General features: G+C 47.1%; 5 protein-coding genes across 5 annotated transcripts; 3 read left to right on the forward strand and 2 right to left on the reverse strand.

Moving 5' to 3' along the window:
• Positions 1-910: 910 nt before the first annotated feature.
• TERG_01511 (uncharacterized protein) lies at positions 911-2,740 on the forward strand (the record flags this gene model as incomplete). Its single annotated transcript, XM_003239478.2, has 3 exons — positions 911-1,211; positions 1,270-1,820; positions 1,883-2,740. The coding sequence occupies 3 exons, from the start codon at positions 911-913 to the stop codon at positions 2,738-2,740; spliced, it is 1,710 nt and encodes a 569-aa protein (XP_003239526.2).
• Positions 2,741-3,867: 1,127 nt separating this feature from the next.
• On the forward strand, positions 3,868-5,019 carry TERG_01512 (uncharacterized protein; the record flags this gene model as incomplete). Its single annotated transcript, XM_003239479.2, has 4 exons — positions 3,868-4,116; positions 4,198-4,246; positions 4,314-4,330; positions 4,402-5,019. 4 exons carry the CDS (start codon positions 3,868-3,870, stop codon positions 5,017-5,019), a joined length of 933 nt encoding a protein of 310 aa, XP_003239527.2.
• Positions 5,020-5,484: 465 nt separating this feature from the next.
• On the reverse strand, positions 5,485-7,900 carry TERG_01513 (uncharacterized protein; the record flags this gene model as incomplete). Its single annotated transcript, XM_003239480.1, has 5 exons — positions 5,485-5,672; positions 5,755-6,549; positions 6,608-6,692; positions 6,821-7,729; positions 7,793-7,900. The coding sequence occupies 5 exons, from the start codon at positions 7,898-7,900 to the stop codon at positions 5,485-5,487; spliced, it is 2,085 nt and encodes a 694-aa protein (XP_003239528.1).
• Positions 7,901-8,324: 424 nt separating this feature from the next.
• On the reverse strand, positions 8,325-9,903 carry TERG_01514 (uncharacterized protein; the record flags this gene model as incomplete). The annotated part of the gene is made up of 3 exons (XM_003239481.1): positions 8,325-9,275; positions 9,423-9,619; positions 9,681-9,903. 3 exons carry the CDS (start codon positions 9,901-9,903, stop codon positions 8,325-8,327), a joined length of 1,371 nt encoding a protein of 456 aa, XP_003239529.1.
• A 1,095-nt stretch (positions 9,904-10,998) lies between these two features.
• TERG_01515 (uncharacterized protein) lies at positions 10,999-12,063 on the forward strand (the record flags this gene model as incomplete). The annotated part of the gene is made up of 1 exon (XM_003239482.2): positions 10,999-12,063. The coding sequence occupies one exon, from the start codon at positions 10,999-11,001 to the stop codon at positions 12,061-12,063; it is 1,065 nt and encodes a 354-aa protein (XP_003239530.2).
• Between the last annotated feature and the right edge of the window lie 1,490 nt (positions 12,064-13,553).

The raw sequence follows: 13,553 nt of genomic DNA on the forward strand, positions 1-13,553 counted from the left end.
ACTCGCCAGCTCAATTGATTTGATTTAACCCTTGGGCCACAATCCATCAGGATTTCGTGTGGCTGTTCCCATGCTTCGCTCCAGCTGATGATTCTCGATAGCAGGCTATGATTCGTCGTCAGGATTCCGTGCGCTGATCAATTAACTGGTTTGGCATCGCGAACACAGCCTGCCTGCTGTGATGGGTTAAGTTTCACAGCCTGTTATGCACAAAGCCTCGAAGAACCGAAACTCGCTCCTCCTGCTCGCATCCACTACCGAATGAGGATTAGTCAGAGGGCTGATCGCCAACTTTATCAAAGCCATTGCCCTGTATGGAGACATGACAGACCGAAGATATAACGGACAGACTCTTTGTGCTCCGTACAGCCACCACCCTAAATGTGACAACAAGCCATTGGCTCGAATGAGGGAACCTGTCAATATTCTCACACTCCTACGGATTCCTGGTGAATTCATACAGATACAAATATTCAATGACTGGGAAGACGATTTACGGAGTAGTTACCATGCGGATACTCCGTATTCAAGTCAGCTCCCCATCCTTCAGCTGCTGAAGGCCCACTGAAATATCTGTTCGAAAGTTATGGAGCCTTTTCCCCGATTGCTTGTCGTTGCTTATTCCCAACCTGCGCTCTGAATGATTGGCCGTTTCTTTCCACGCTGGCAGCCTCAAAACCTTGACGACTTTCCACGTCAGCCTCACAGTCAGGCTATCGCTTCTTGACACAATCCATTCACTTCCCAACCGGTTTCCCCCTTTCTTTGCCTCTTGTTCCTTTTTCTGGGCTCTCAAGTACTTATATTTCCCTGGAATGCCGCCTCCTTGGAATTTGGACAAGCTTCTTTGCCAATCCTGCCAAGCCACGAGAAGAACTCCTCCCAAATCGTGTGATATTCTCTTTTCACGATGCGGCTCAAGAATATATTTCGCCGCAACTACACCGAGTCAAACTGGAGGAAACCTCTCCCTTTCATAGAAAGCCCGATTGCCTCCGAGGATGAACTCCTGGAGAAAAACAGCCATGGCTCCCATGATGGCACTCACGCTGATGCACGGCATCCGGGGGAGGCGGACAATTTGAGTACTCACGATGGTCCTGTTCTCAAGAAGAACCACGAAGCAACCACGATGGAGCTATTCTACGATCTCTTCTTTGTCGCTACGCTCGCCATTTTCCATGCTACTCACGAAATCAACACTTCTGACAGTAAGGCCTCGCCTCATTCTGCCTTTTACTCCGGTTAATGATTCTAATATCACTGCAGGTGTCAAGTCATACATAGCATTCATAACCATCCTGTGGTTTTGCTGGTTACAAGCGGCCTTGTTCGACATTAGGTTCTACACTGACTCTATCATTTCCCGCATCTTCAAGGCTCTTCACCTAGGCATCATGACTGGACTTGCGGTGCTGTCAGTCAACTTCAGCGTCACTAATATCCTCGAGCACCGCGGACGGTTTGCTAGCATGTGTTACCTTCTCATGGTGTCTAGATTTATTCTCGTCGCTCAGTATACGACCGTTGCTTGGTACCTGAGAGGTCATAAACAGACATTTACTGCTAAAGTTTTGGTTATTGCTACCCTCTTCGTCTCAGCAACAGTGTTCCTCGCCTTAGGAGTGAGCGCACACTCTATCCAGTCACCAAGAGTACACATCGCCTGGTATGTTGTCATAGCCTGCGAGGCTGTGTTCATGATTGCCATATCCAGCTTCTGGAAAGTCTTGTCCTTCAAGGGAACTCCAATCGTCGAGAGATTTGGGTGCCTTACGTTGATTGTCCTTGGGGAGGGTATTGTTGGAATGACCAAAGCTGTAAGGGACCCCAGCTTGTACTGACACTGTACGCAGTAACACAATAACTAACCAAATATTAGATCAAAAGCATTGCGCTCGGCACTTCGACTATATCGGGCACATCTGTTTCCCTAGTTATCTGCCATGTTCTTATCATATACTTCGTTTATATGCTGTACTTTGATCAAATTGACGTGAAGCGCTTTGGAACCATCCGTCAGCAGATCTGGGCACTCTTTCATTACCCGCTCCATGTCGCGATCCTCGTTACTAGTGAAGGAAGTCGTTCGTTCGTGCTATACGATGTGGCTAAGAGGATCTATGAAAATGCTCTCGTTGGACTCATGAGCAAGGTGAATCGAGTCCAGTCTGCTGCAGACTTGGTTCAAGGGCTCCAGGAGATTATTGTCGATATCTCCAGCAAGTTAAAATCGACTGATGGAAAACCTGATTTCACCCCTCTATACAAGAAGTTGTTGTCCTTCAAGGAGTTTTCTATAACCTCAGAAGAGGTTCGCGAGCTCCTGGAAGAGTTTCTGGCAGAATCTCTTGTCTGGATTATGCACACTTTTGGTATTGAAGTTAAGGAAGAAAATGGAGGGAAAACGCCAAAGGTAGGAAAGGAAGAGGGCAAGGCAGCTATCCAGGAACTCGTCCAGATTTCTAGCGCTGCCACCATCGTCTTCCGCTTCTTTTTTACTGCTGCCGGACTCACGCTTGTTCTCCTTGCCATTCTACACTGGTTCTCGAAGTCCCATAAAAGCCGTGCCGAGATGCTGAGCATTATTGTCACTACCACTATTGGCGTGTTTCTATCCTTGTTGGCTGTAATGTCCAACTTTGACAGTGCCGTGAAAGAGTCAGCTCTTGGGAATTACATTGATAGTGCTTGGGTTACTCCAACCGTTGCTCTCACGTATATTGGAGGTATTGTCTGACTCTGCCCCTGGTATCTTTGACTGTCCAAGGCTAACTACCCTGCCTCTAGTTATTGCAATCGATAATATTATTATCTGGGTATCTCATATACGCAGGCACAAAAGCGAACCTAGGGTGCAGTACGAACCCGTGTCTTGAACAAAAATTCTGTGCATATATATACCCAAATCCTGCAATACTCTGGTGCTCCCTGGTTTTATCCTAGTTTTTTCATTTGTTGAAGCAAAGGGCAATAATTTATTTACACTGTCAGCATTTAGCGTTTAACTCTTTTAATTCTTACTTTGACATCTTATACCCAGCCTAACGACCAAAGAGTGTGTAACCACTACCTGGCATGTGACTAGAAAATCTGTCCATAAGTAGGCCTTTGATGCATGTCCCAGTTACAAGGGGGACACGATAGATCAGGCCATCGTGTCATCGGTCAGATACGTGACAAGTGGCCTCGAAATTCCCTCCGGCTAAAATATTGGCGTAGTTATTTGGTTTGCTGCAACCCTCGAGCCTTCAGCCATGTCACTGACATGGAACCTTAACTAGCTAAGTAGTTGACATCGACGGTCCTGGTAACCCCGAGTAGTACGGAGTAACTCAAGGGGCTTCGAGGCCAGGCCGCCAGTTACCAACCAGATGGTAAATGCTCAAAATGAGGAGAACTGCATATATCTTGGGCGAGAATGCTACAAAATCGGTTCGATATCGTATTATTTTGTTTCGATGCTGATGCATGAACCACATCAGTAGTATGTCTTGATGTCTTGTCATGTGTCATGTGAAGGCGTCTTTTTGGGTTCCTTCCTTTCGAAACTTTAAATGTGACCTTGCTGACTAACAAACTTAAAGGGCTAGCACACGTGATTCTCTCGGTAAATACATTATCCTGAGCCGAGCCGAGGTCCGAGTTCCAATCCCGGCTCGCGCCAAAAGAAGCTGCCCAGTGATAAGAAGCGCGGCAGCAGCAAAAGACGAACATCTTCGTCTTCCATATGATAGCCAGTGTATTATTTGATCCCCTTTTTGCGCTTCGTCTTCTTCACTTTGCTAGTCGTCTTTCTTTTCTGCATATATCTGTGCCCGCTTTTCCCAATAGACTGCATACTGTTGTCTAGCTTATACCTCGAGCATGGCATCCAAAGTCCCCGCTGCGCCCGTCCCGGCACAAAAGGAACCAGAAGCTCCCTCAACCACAACGAACACTACACTTGCACAAGTCCGCTCGTTTGTAGCTGGTGGTGTTGGTGGTGTCTGTGCCGTTGTGGTTGGCCATCCCTTTGACCTGGTGAAAGTGCGACTCCAGACCGCAGAGCGAGGTGTCTACACCGGTGCCATAGATGTTGTTAAGAAGACTATCGCCCGGGAGGGTGTAGCAAGAGTGAGTAACCTCCCCCCCTTTTTTTTTTAATTGCATATTCGTCTTGCCTTGTTCTGGTTACTGATTTTCTCTGCTGTCTAGGGACTATATGCCGGTGTCTCTGCTCCCCTAGTTGGAGTCACTCCAATGTGTACGTGCTTCTTCAGCCCTCTCTCAGATTATTCTTGCTTGCAACTAACACGTAACGTATTCTGTAGTTGCTGTTAGCTTTTGGGTATGTGCCCGCCGCCTTGTTCGCTTTGCCATATTTTCGTGTCGTTCTGACGATCTGACTGTGTACAATAGGGGTATGATCTAGGGAAGACCCTTGTTCGCACCTTTTCAGACGTCCCTGTTCGCAACAACACCCCTCAATTCACCATTGCCCAGATATCTGCTGCCGGCTTCTTCTCTGCGATTCCTATGACCTTGATTACGGCCCCTTTTGAGCGAGTCAAGGTGCTGCTTCAGATTCAAGGACAACACCCGCCACCTGCTGGCCAAAAACCAAAGTACAGCGGTGGACTTGACGTTGTTCGGCAGCTATACAAGGAGGGTGGAATCCGCAGTGTCTTCCGCGGGAGTGCCATGACGCTCGCCCGCGACGGTCCCGGATCTGCTGCTTACTTTGCTATGTACGAATATGTTAAGCGAAGCTTAACCCCCAAGGATGCAGATGGTAATGTCACAGGAGAGCTATCTCTGCCTGCCATCCTTACTGCGGGAGGAGCTGCCGGAATTGCGATGTGGATACCTGTTTTCCCTGTTGATACCGTCAAATCACGGCTGCAAAGTGCTCCCGGAAAACCGACTATCGGCGGCACTATTAGAAGTATTTATGCGAGCGGCGGCTACAAGGCATTCTTCCCTGGGTTTGGTCCTGCTCTTGCAAGAGCAGTCCCTGCCAATGCAGCAACTTTGTAAGAAACATCCATGCCCCATTTATTACATTATGGATCTTTGCTGATATTCCTGTGTTGCAGCCTCGGTGTCGAGTTAGCTCATAAGGCAATGACGAAGTTGTTTGATTAATTGCATTGCTCCTTAAGAGTTTCGACCTTGTATATGGCTGTAGAGGACCTGGCCTCTGATATAACCCCTCCATCCTTTATTCCTGGAGTGGATGATAACCTATGATATGATAGCCCTCTTGGTGCTAATTTTGGCGTTTTTTGTGTCTTCATACTTCCATCGCCAGCTGAATTATATTATACTGTGCATGTCCCTGTATAGATTTAGGCATTTCTCTGGATATAAAAGTGCCTTGCTTCGTTTGATATTTTAGATGGTTTTGAATCTCGGGTGTTATATCAAAACTTCTTATTACTCTGACCGCTTTATCCCATCTTCCCCAACTGTACTCTTAGTAAACCCTGGGGGGAGGAGTGATTATGCCTTAAACTTGCCTCCACAGTAAGGGCATTCATCAAACCGTTCAAGGAGTTTTGCCAGTAGCCCTTTGGTACCTTCGATACCCATCGCTTCACTAGTGTTATCCAGGCACTCCCTTCCACATCTACAGCATCCCTTTGAAATGGATGGGTTCTGGATGGACAAGAATGTCAACGCACACCGAGCTATACATCAATATTTATTAACACTGGACCCAACTAAAGTCATCAGGATGCATGGATACAGATATAAGGATTCATTACATACCAAATAAGTGACCTCCCACACATTGTGACTCTACTGGAGAAAACCATTCAATCCCGCCGCCACAGATATCGCACTGTTCGAATACGCCTGCTCCGTTGCTTTCGAGTTGCTCTGTTGATTTCGGTGGTATTGTAACAGCTTTCAGTTTGTCCGATCCTTCTGCGAGATCCTCTAGCATGGATATTTCGAAACCTAGGTCTATGCTAGACTCGCGGGCTAAATCTTGTAGTACTTCCTTTGCAAGAGAAGATGATTCCAAGGCCGAATGAAATATCGTAGAGCAAGCAGCCGCATATAGTAGCTTTCGCAACCATAGGTCGTCCGGAGATTGTGGCTGCTTATTCGCCAAAGTGAAAGCTATAACCTTGCCTGCGGAGTGCTGTATGCTGGTAGGTGTAATGGCCGGCATATGCCATGGTAGTCCTGGTTCGGTGTGGTCGGATCTTTCTAGGCTTGGAGGGGCAAAGAATATTGTTGTCCTTTCCTGAGAAGAAGTAGTGTGCTGTACCATATCCGTAGGATGAAAGGTCGCGCAGGTGGCTATCCATCCACGATGGCTGCATAGGCCCCAAGTCTTCGCTGTTGACATACCACCTAAGTCATAATCTAGATCGAATCGATCCCTGCAACCTTCAACATTTCTTCTCAGGTAATCGTCTTGTGAAAATTCGTCGCCATTTGATAATGGTTGTATCTTGCTTCTCATGCTGGGAAACTCAAGTTGATGCAAGGAGGATAATGTCAAGATATAGAGGTCACTGCTATTACTTGTATCCCCCACTCGAGAAGTAAAGCCTGCTTTTGGTTAGAATATGACTTAACAGGAGGGGCTAGGAAATATTGATGTCCATACCTGAAATCGGATGCCATTTTGCAAGTGAAGCGTCGAATTTTTCTTCGTGAATGTCTACCCTAAGAATACTTTCCGACCATATATTCTTGGGAATTGTCAAAATAACAAATCCACATATTATACCAGCTGCTAACCCAAGATTGTGGCTGGTCTCCTGAGCCAACGCGAATTAGTGATATGGTAATACAGTGGCTGAAGGAACAAGGAACCTACTGCAGTTTCTATCCAGTGTAATGGACCCTTTATATCACGGTCGGTCGTTGTATAGTCAAGGGTCCACTCCAGGTTAAGCAGCTCAATTCGTTTGATCGTAATCTCAGTGTTCATGGAAATAGTGTCAAGATCCAGGCGTAGAATAGCCAACTCCGATCCAAACATAAAGGCAATTAGAGAGGACCAGATACGTAAATCTGCAGCTCCATGGTCCCCCAGCATTGGTTTATTCAACCAAGTGCTTGAGGAAACACGTGTTATTGTAGCCCTTTTTGCCGTGTATTCTGAGAATACAGAGCCTTGTTCTATAGACCGAGAAAGGCAAATGCCTTCAGAAGATGCAGAGTAATGAGTAAGAACAACTGCACTGGCACTCTGTCCATATGAGGGTGCAGTAACCCTAAGAATCACTATGTCATTGGTATCATTGCTGACGACGAGGAAATTTATGCCACTATTATGGCAAGAGTCTGGATCGTTGAACTTATTCGGGGCGAAATAATTCCAGGAAAATGCCCTAATTCTTTGTTTTCTTCGTAACAGAGGGCCATTATCACCCGTGAGGGTCTTGAAATACTTCCTGAGCGCGTGGTTAACAACAAGTGCTCTGTTCCATTTGGAAGCACCGTCCACCGCCTGCCAGAGAGATAAGGCTAGGTTGCTAGTTAATACAGCTAGCATGCATTTTCCATATGCCGCCAGACGGGGAGCGGACCAGGCTACAGCGATCGCATGGCTCATAGATTGCTCCTCGCCGATAGAAAAGGTGGCACCAGGCTCCGGGAGCAGAAGAGGCAGCTCATCCAGTGTAAAAGCATTGGTTTTGAGTTTGGATATGTCCCACTGCGCGCCACTTGACCTTTGAGCGGCCTGATCCTGCTGCTTCTCTTCTCTATTTGGCTTGGGGGACTGTTTATTGATTGTATCAGTTAGACTTGGAATGGTTGAGCTTCATGAAGATGCGCAACACACCAGGACATAGACAATTTCCCCACTGGCAACAGCAATTTCGCCATCTGCTGACCATGACAGACAGTTGTCGCAGGATGGATACGATCGAAGCTCTAGAGGTTCTAGCATGATTGTGTTGGATGATTTAGAAGTTTAAAAACATCCATGTAACTAGTTAAACGGTGCGGTTAACTAGTTTTTTTAAATGAAGTTGCTGGCTGAAATATTGGCTAACTAGTTAACTACTTAGTTATCTAAGCACATTAACCACCTAAATAGTTGAACGTACATAACTACAAGTCGGAAGTTTGGTTAGGGCTCTATACTCAACGGTGCCCGTCTATCATTTAGTTACGAGTACCATGTCCTAACTACTGGTCTAAACAGAGAAGTACTGGGCAAGTTATAGTATCGGAGTGAACCATCCTATATACTGATAGCATTCAGCTTGCCGCAAATACAGCCCGGTTCCTTGTGCAAAGACGACCTTATTGGCTCTCTGTATATTTTATAGATATTGAAAATCTGACCCAATATATAACTAGAGGCTGGGCTAGGTGACCAGGCCAAGAAAAGTCCCAGCAATGGGGTCCCATGTCTGATCCCAGCGATTTCTACTCTCCTTAACCGCTCCCTCTCGGAGCACCTTTAGAGCGCTTCCATCACCGCCAAGTACGCTCTTGAGAAGTCCCGACAATTTATCTGCACTATCAAATCCCAGCCCAGTGACCCCTTCGGTGACAAGTTCAGGCCAGGCTTCGTATTGATCCCAGCCAACAACTGGGAGGCCAGCACCAAACATATCAACAACCTTCATTGGAAGATCAACACCGCTGCTACTTGTATGCAGACAGACCCCCAATGTGGCACATGCAAGCAATTGTGCATAATTCTCGAAGGAGAGCCAGGCTGTTTTTATAAATACATTGAAGAGTTTTCCTTCAGCTTTTAGCTTGTCTATCTGGGAGAGGTACATGTCCTTTAGCGGCCCCTTTCCGGTGATAATAACAAGAAGAGGGACCGAAGGGAGAACTGAGGACTTCGCCGATGTAGAGTAACGACAGAGAGCATCGAGTAAAAGAGAAAAATCTTCGTCAGGTGTCCAGGATGTAGAACTAACAAGGAGTCGACACCGGCCCTCGATAATATCTGTGGCACTTTGACTTGTCTCAGGAATTGAAGACAAAATTGCAAGACGTCGCTTCTCATCAAAGATCGGGCTGAAGGCTGAAGAAGGCCGATCGTGAAGTACCATAAGAGGCTTTTTAATCTCGAATTGCTCCCGCAAGATCCGAGCCATGGCATTGCTGACACAAAAGTGGGCAGTAGCATAACAAGAGAAAGCTTTCTCATACAATGCCATAAGTTTGACCATGGGGTGGGCGGACCCAAGCTTCAATGCAAGAATAGAATACCCAAAATTATGCCAGTCAATAATGAGACGGCTATGCCGGAGGTGGCAGGCAAGTAGCGCGAGAGCAAGAGTTGGTGCTGCTGGTGGATTCTGTGGCCATTGTCCCAAGGTTTATAGACAAGTTCTTAGCAGGCTCATTCCTTGTCTCAAGTCCGCGATTTATTCAACAATGATAGCAAAGAGACAAGTAAAGGGCGGTGACAGATAAACGGGATGTTCGTTACTGGAAAGGCTTACCTGGACTAGTATCCAATGGGCAGGGCCTGTACGATAGCCTAGCGCAGTCCAGAGGTGCCATGCTTGTTGCAAGACCTTGAGGATCGCAGCAACAGGAAACAAGAATTTCTTCTTGGTCTGTAGAAGAGCTGGGGGGGATGGGAGGGCCACAATTGATATAAGGGGATGATCCAGAAGTTCCTGGTTTGGAGTAGAATCTGCAACACGGTTAAGTGTTGGCGAATTGGAACTCGAACGGGGCAGCCAGAGTAAGCATACTATGGTATCCTATAACAGTGACTCGGCCACCATGCCGTGCAATGCTAAGTGCATGGCACTGCATCCGCGGGCTATGCCCTATATCCCCTAGAACTACGATCTGAACTGACACTGCATCGTGGGTCTCGGATGATTTCTTCTCACGCCGTGTGGGCAGCAGTTGGATAAATGCTACTGAAGAAAAGCCGATGGCAAGAATGGATAGTAGCAGCACCAGAGTCATGGTCCTCTGTTCGGATTTCTCTCCATTTAATGTAGTCCGGTTGCTGTTATCAATTGGGGTGTCGTTGGCCTCGTCGAAAGAGGTTGATGTAGTTCGTTCAGGCAAGTAGCGCTTTTTGCAGGACGGAATGGTGGAACCGTAGACGATTATATAAGCCGTTTCGTACTAACTAATTTCCGGAATGGATTCGCTAAGCTGTTTTGGGTAAGGCGTGAGGCGGGTAAATAAGCTTCTTATGCTGACATAACGGATTGATAAACCCTAAATCTGCGACCCCCAAAAAGCCCCCTGATCGGGCGAAGTTGATAGTGGCCACTTCGCTTTGCTGGACGACGACAGCGAGGACAGTCACAGCGACGAGGAGGTTCCTGAGGCAATTTATTTACCTGATTGCTAACGCCGATACCTTGTCTCCGTGGACAGCCGAGATACGCTGCTGCCGACTCACTTACTCTCACGCTAGGAGCGAGACTAGCCAGCCGAGCAAGTCCCTACCGACTCTTGACAATCCATTGAACGGACTTATCGCGCTGGATGCGGCGATGGCCTAGGTATCTCGATTGAACAAGCTTATGAGATAATGGGGAATGTCGGCCCCACTGATTTCGCAGGCCATGAATGGCGCCCGTGGCGGGAAGTCCCATCGCGGACGCGGCCATAAGAGGAATCATGGCAACTCAGCCAACCATGCCTTACCACAGGTGTTTCCGTACACAGGAGGCGCAATACCACCACAAGATGCACATGCACCTGTTTACTCTTCTAACCTTGTCAAGGAGGAGGCCTCTACTCAATACCTTGACAAGCAAGGCCCCGGCTTGATGAACACTTTGAATGGCGGAGCAAGCTGGGATGAATATTATGGGCATGGATATACTGCCTCCCAAGATGAGCTTCCGTTTGGACATGCCACCAGCAGTAATGTACATATGCAAACCACTCTGAAGCAGCGTGTACCACATTCGGCCAGGTTAGTGCGCGCATTCAAAACCATTTCCTACTATAGTATCTTTTATCGTGGGAGGCCATCTAACTGATCACTCCCACAGTCCCCAAGGGCTTGGACAACAGATAATTTCTGGTCTTCTTACTGCCATGCCGTTCGTGATGTCCTATCTCCTTGCAGGGCCCATCCGCTTGGGCACTGCCAAATCCGAAACCCAGAGTACGAAGACGTCGCATTCTCTTCGATTTGCTGGCATCCCGCTAGTAGTATCATGTGCATATGTATCTGTTGCTCTACTAGTACATGGTATATACGAGAAGGTACGCCAGGGCCGTGTGAATGGAAATGCTGGACCTACGGATGGCTTTCAGTCGAATCGCTCGAGTCTTTACGACGGGATGAGAACCGCGATATGGATGATCCTGCCCCTTTATGCTTCTTTCATGATCGGATTTGATGTCGTAATTGCTGTGTTACTATTGAACATTTTCACGGATTCGAGGACTGGCTCTAGTGGGAATACGCTGACTAGAACAATACGGATTCTTAAACGCAGGAAGGTATCAGCATTGTTTATTGTCGCCATGGCTGTCTTGGATATGGCCTATATATCCTCTGCCCAACCTCTAGAGGTATTCAAAGGGTACATGGCCATTGCTGCTACTATAACGCTTCCGTCCCCCGGTTCTCTCTTGACGCTCACTGATACCGCTGTGGATGAAAAGTTCGCTTCAAGGAAGGATAATATTGACGATACAGCTACTGTGAACCTCGTTATCGGCACAGTGCTTGGGGCGTTGATCTTATTTGTTGTCTTGTTCTCGGGTGGTTTCAGTGCAGTATCTCTATCATTCCTTCCTATCTTTGTTGTTGGGTTATTCACAGCAACATCCCAATTGATATACGGCATTGATGCTACTGGCAGGCCGAGTCTGCCTACCATTGCGTCGGGCGCCATTATTGCCATCATAGCTACGTTTGTAACATCTCAAACACACATTATACCCTTACAAGCTACTAGATTTGGGCTCGCTTGTCTCGCATCCTTCGCCGACTGCAAGATGGTACATAACGACAATCACTCGCAGGAAAAGATGGAAAAGAAACCCTCTCGAATGACTATATGGCTTTTAGGGGCGTGCGAACAGTGGCCTTTTATACACGCTATCCTGAAGGAAAGGGATTCACGCCGTATTTTCTATTTTATGAAGTGAGTCGTTCATTCTTATTTGTGCTGGACTTTGGGCATATTATCTTGCTGACCCTAGTATATATAGCCTGAACCTAACGTTTATGGTGGTCCAGTTGACCTATGGTGTCGTCACGGGCTCTCTGGGACTGTTGAGCGACAGTATTCACATGTTGTTCGACTGTTTTGCTCTCGCTGTTGGCCTAGCGGCCGCTGTCATGAGCAAGTGGCCGCCGAGCTCTCGTTTTCCATATGGCTACGGCAAAATTGATACGCTTGCAGGTTTTGGAAACGGTGTGTTTCTGATGTAAGTGTATCCTTCTTGAAATATACCACGCCATGGACAAAAGTTGCTGACAATCCCACAGGATTATTAGCGTTGAGATAATATACGAGGCCGTGGAACGGTTGATGTCAGGCAGCGAGGTGCATAGGATTGGCGACCTCTTTGTTGTGAGCTCGCTTGGCTTGGTTGTTAATATGGTTGGGATATTTGCATTTGACCATGCGCATCATGGCCATGGCCATGCTGGACACGATCATGATCATGGACACGGGAATGAAAATATGCACGGTATATTCTTACATATACTTGCTGATGCACTTGGATCAGTGGCGGTTGTTTCGTCCACTGTACTAGTGCACTTTTTCGGGTGGTCTGGGTTCGATCCGATTGCGTCGTGCTTGATAGCGATTCTGATATTTGTCTCAGCTATACCTCTTGTTATCAGCACCTCGAAGACCCTGCTTCTCGCATTGCCGGCAGACGTTGAGTATAGTCTTCGGGATACTCTTGCTGGGGTTAGTGTGATGCGGGGGGTAGTTGGATATACTGTGCCAAAATTCTGGCTCGATGATACCGTCCACGACCATAACCACAAACATCATGGTCACAGTCATAGCCATGACCATGACCATGGCCATACCCATACACATACACATAACAGCCATCAGCATAATCGTGGGGGAAGCCATTGCTCTTCACATCATAGCTACAACTCCCACTCTGATAATCACTCCCACACCCACAATCATGCCCACAGTCATACGAAGTGTGGCAGTCACAGCCACAGCCATGGGCCTGTCGACGACCATGGCAATAGACGCGTCCTCGGGGTCATACACATCATTGCTTCGAAAAACTCAGATTTGTCAGATGTCCATACCCGTGTGGCCGATTACTTGAGCGAGAAAGGGATGGACGTTTTGATCCAAGTCGAAAGAGAAGGGGATGGCAAATGTTGGTGTGGTGGAGGTAAATAGTAATGGGAGGTACTTACTCAACACGTGGTCGGATGAACATCCTTCCTTACATACTGCAGTTAATATGTTTGATATGGGTGTACACTAAACCAGTTGGTAGTCATGTATCTAATCTACCAATGTTATGATTTCCAGAGTTAATTATTGCCTAATGAAAACTACCAATCATATGTCCTACGAACGGGCATTTACCGAAAAACGCAGTATGATTTGCATAAAGCTGCAAAGTTTAATAAGGGCATATATTGAGGT

This window comes from Trichophyton rubrum (genome assembly GCF_000151425.1).
Source record: "Trichophyton rubrum CBS 118892 genomic scaffold supercont2.1, whole genome shotgun sequence".
NCBI lineage: Eukaryota > Fungi > Ascomycota > Eurotiomycetes > Onygenales > Arthrodermataceae > Trichophyton > Trichophyton rubrum.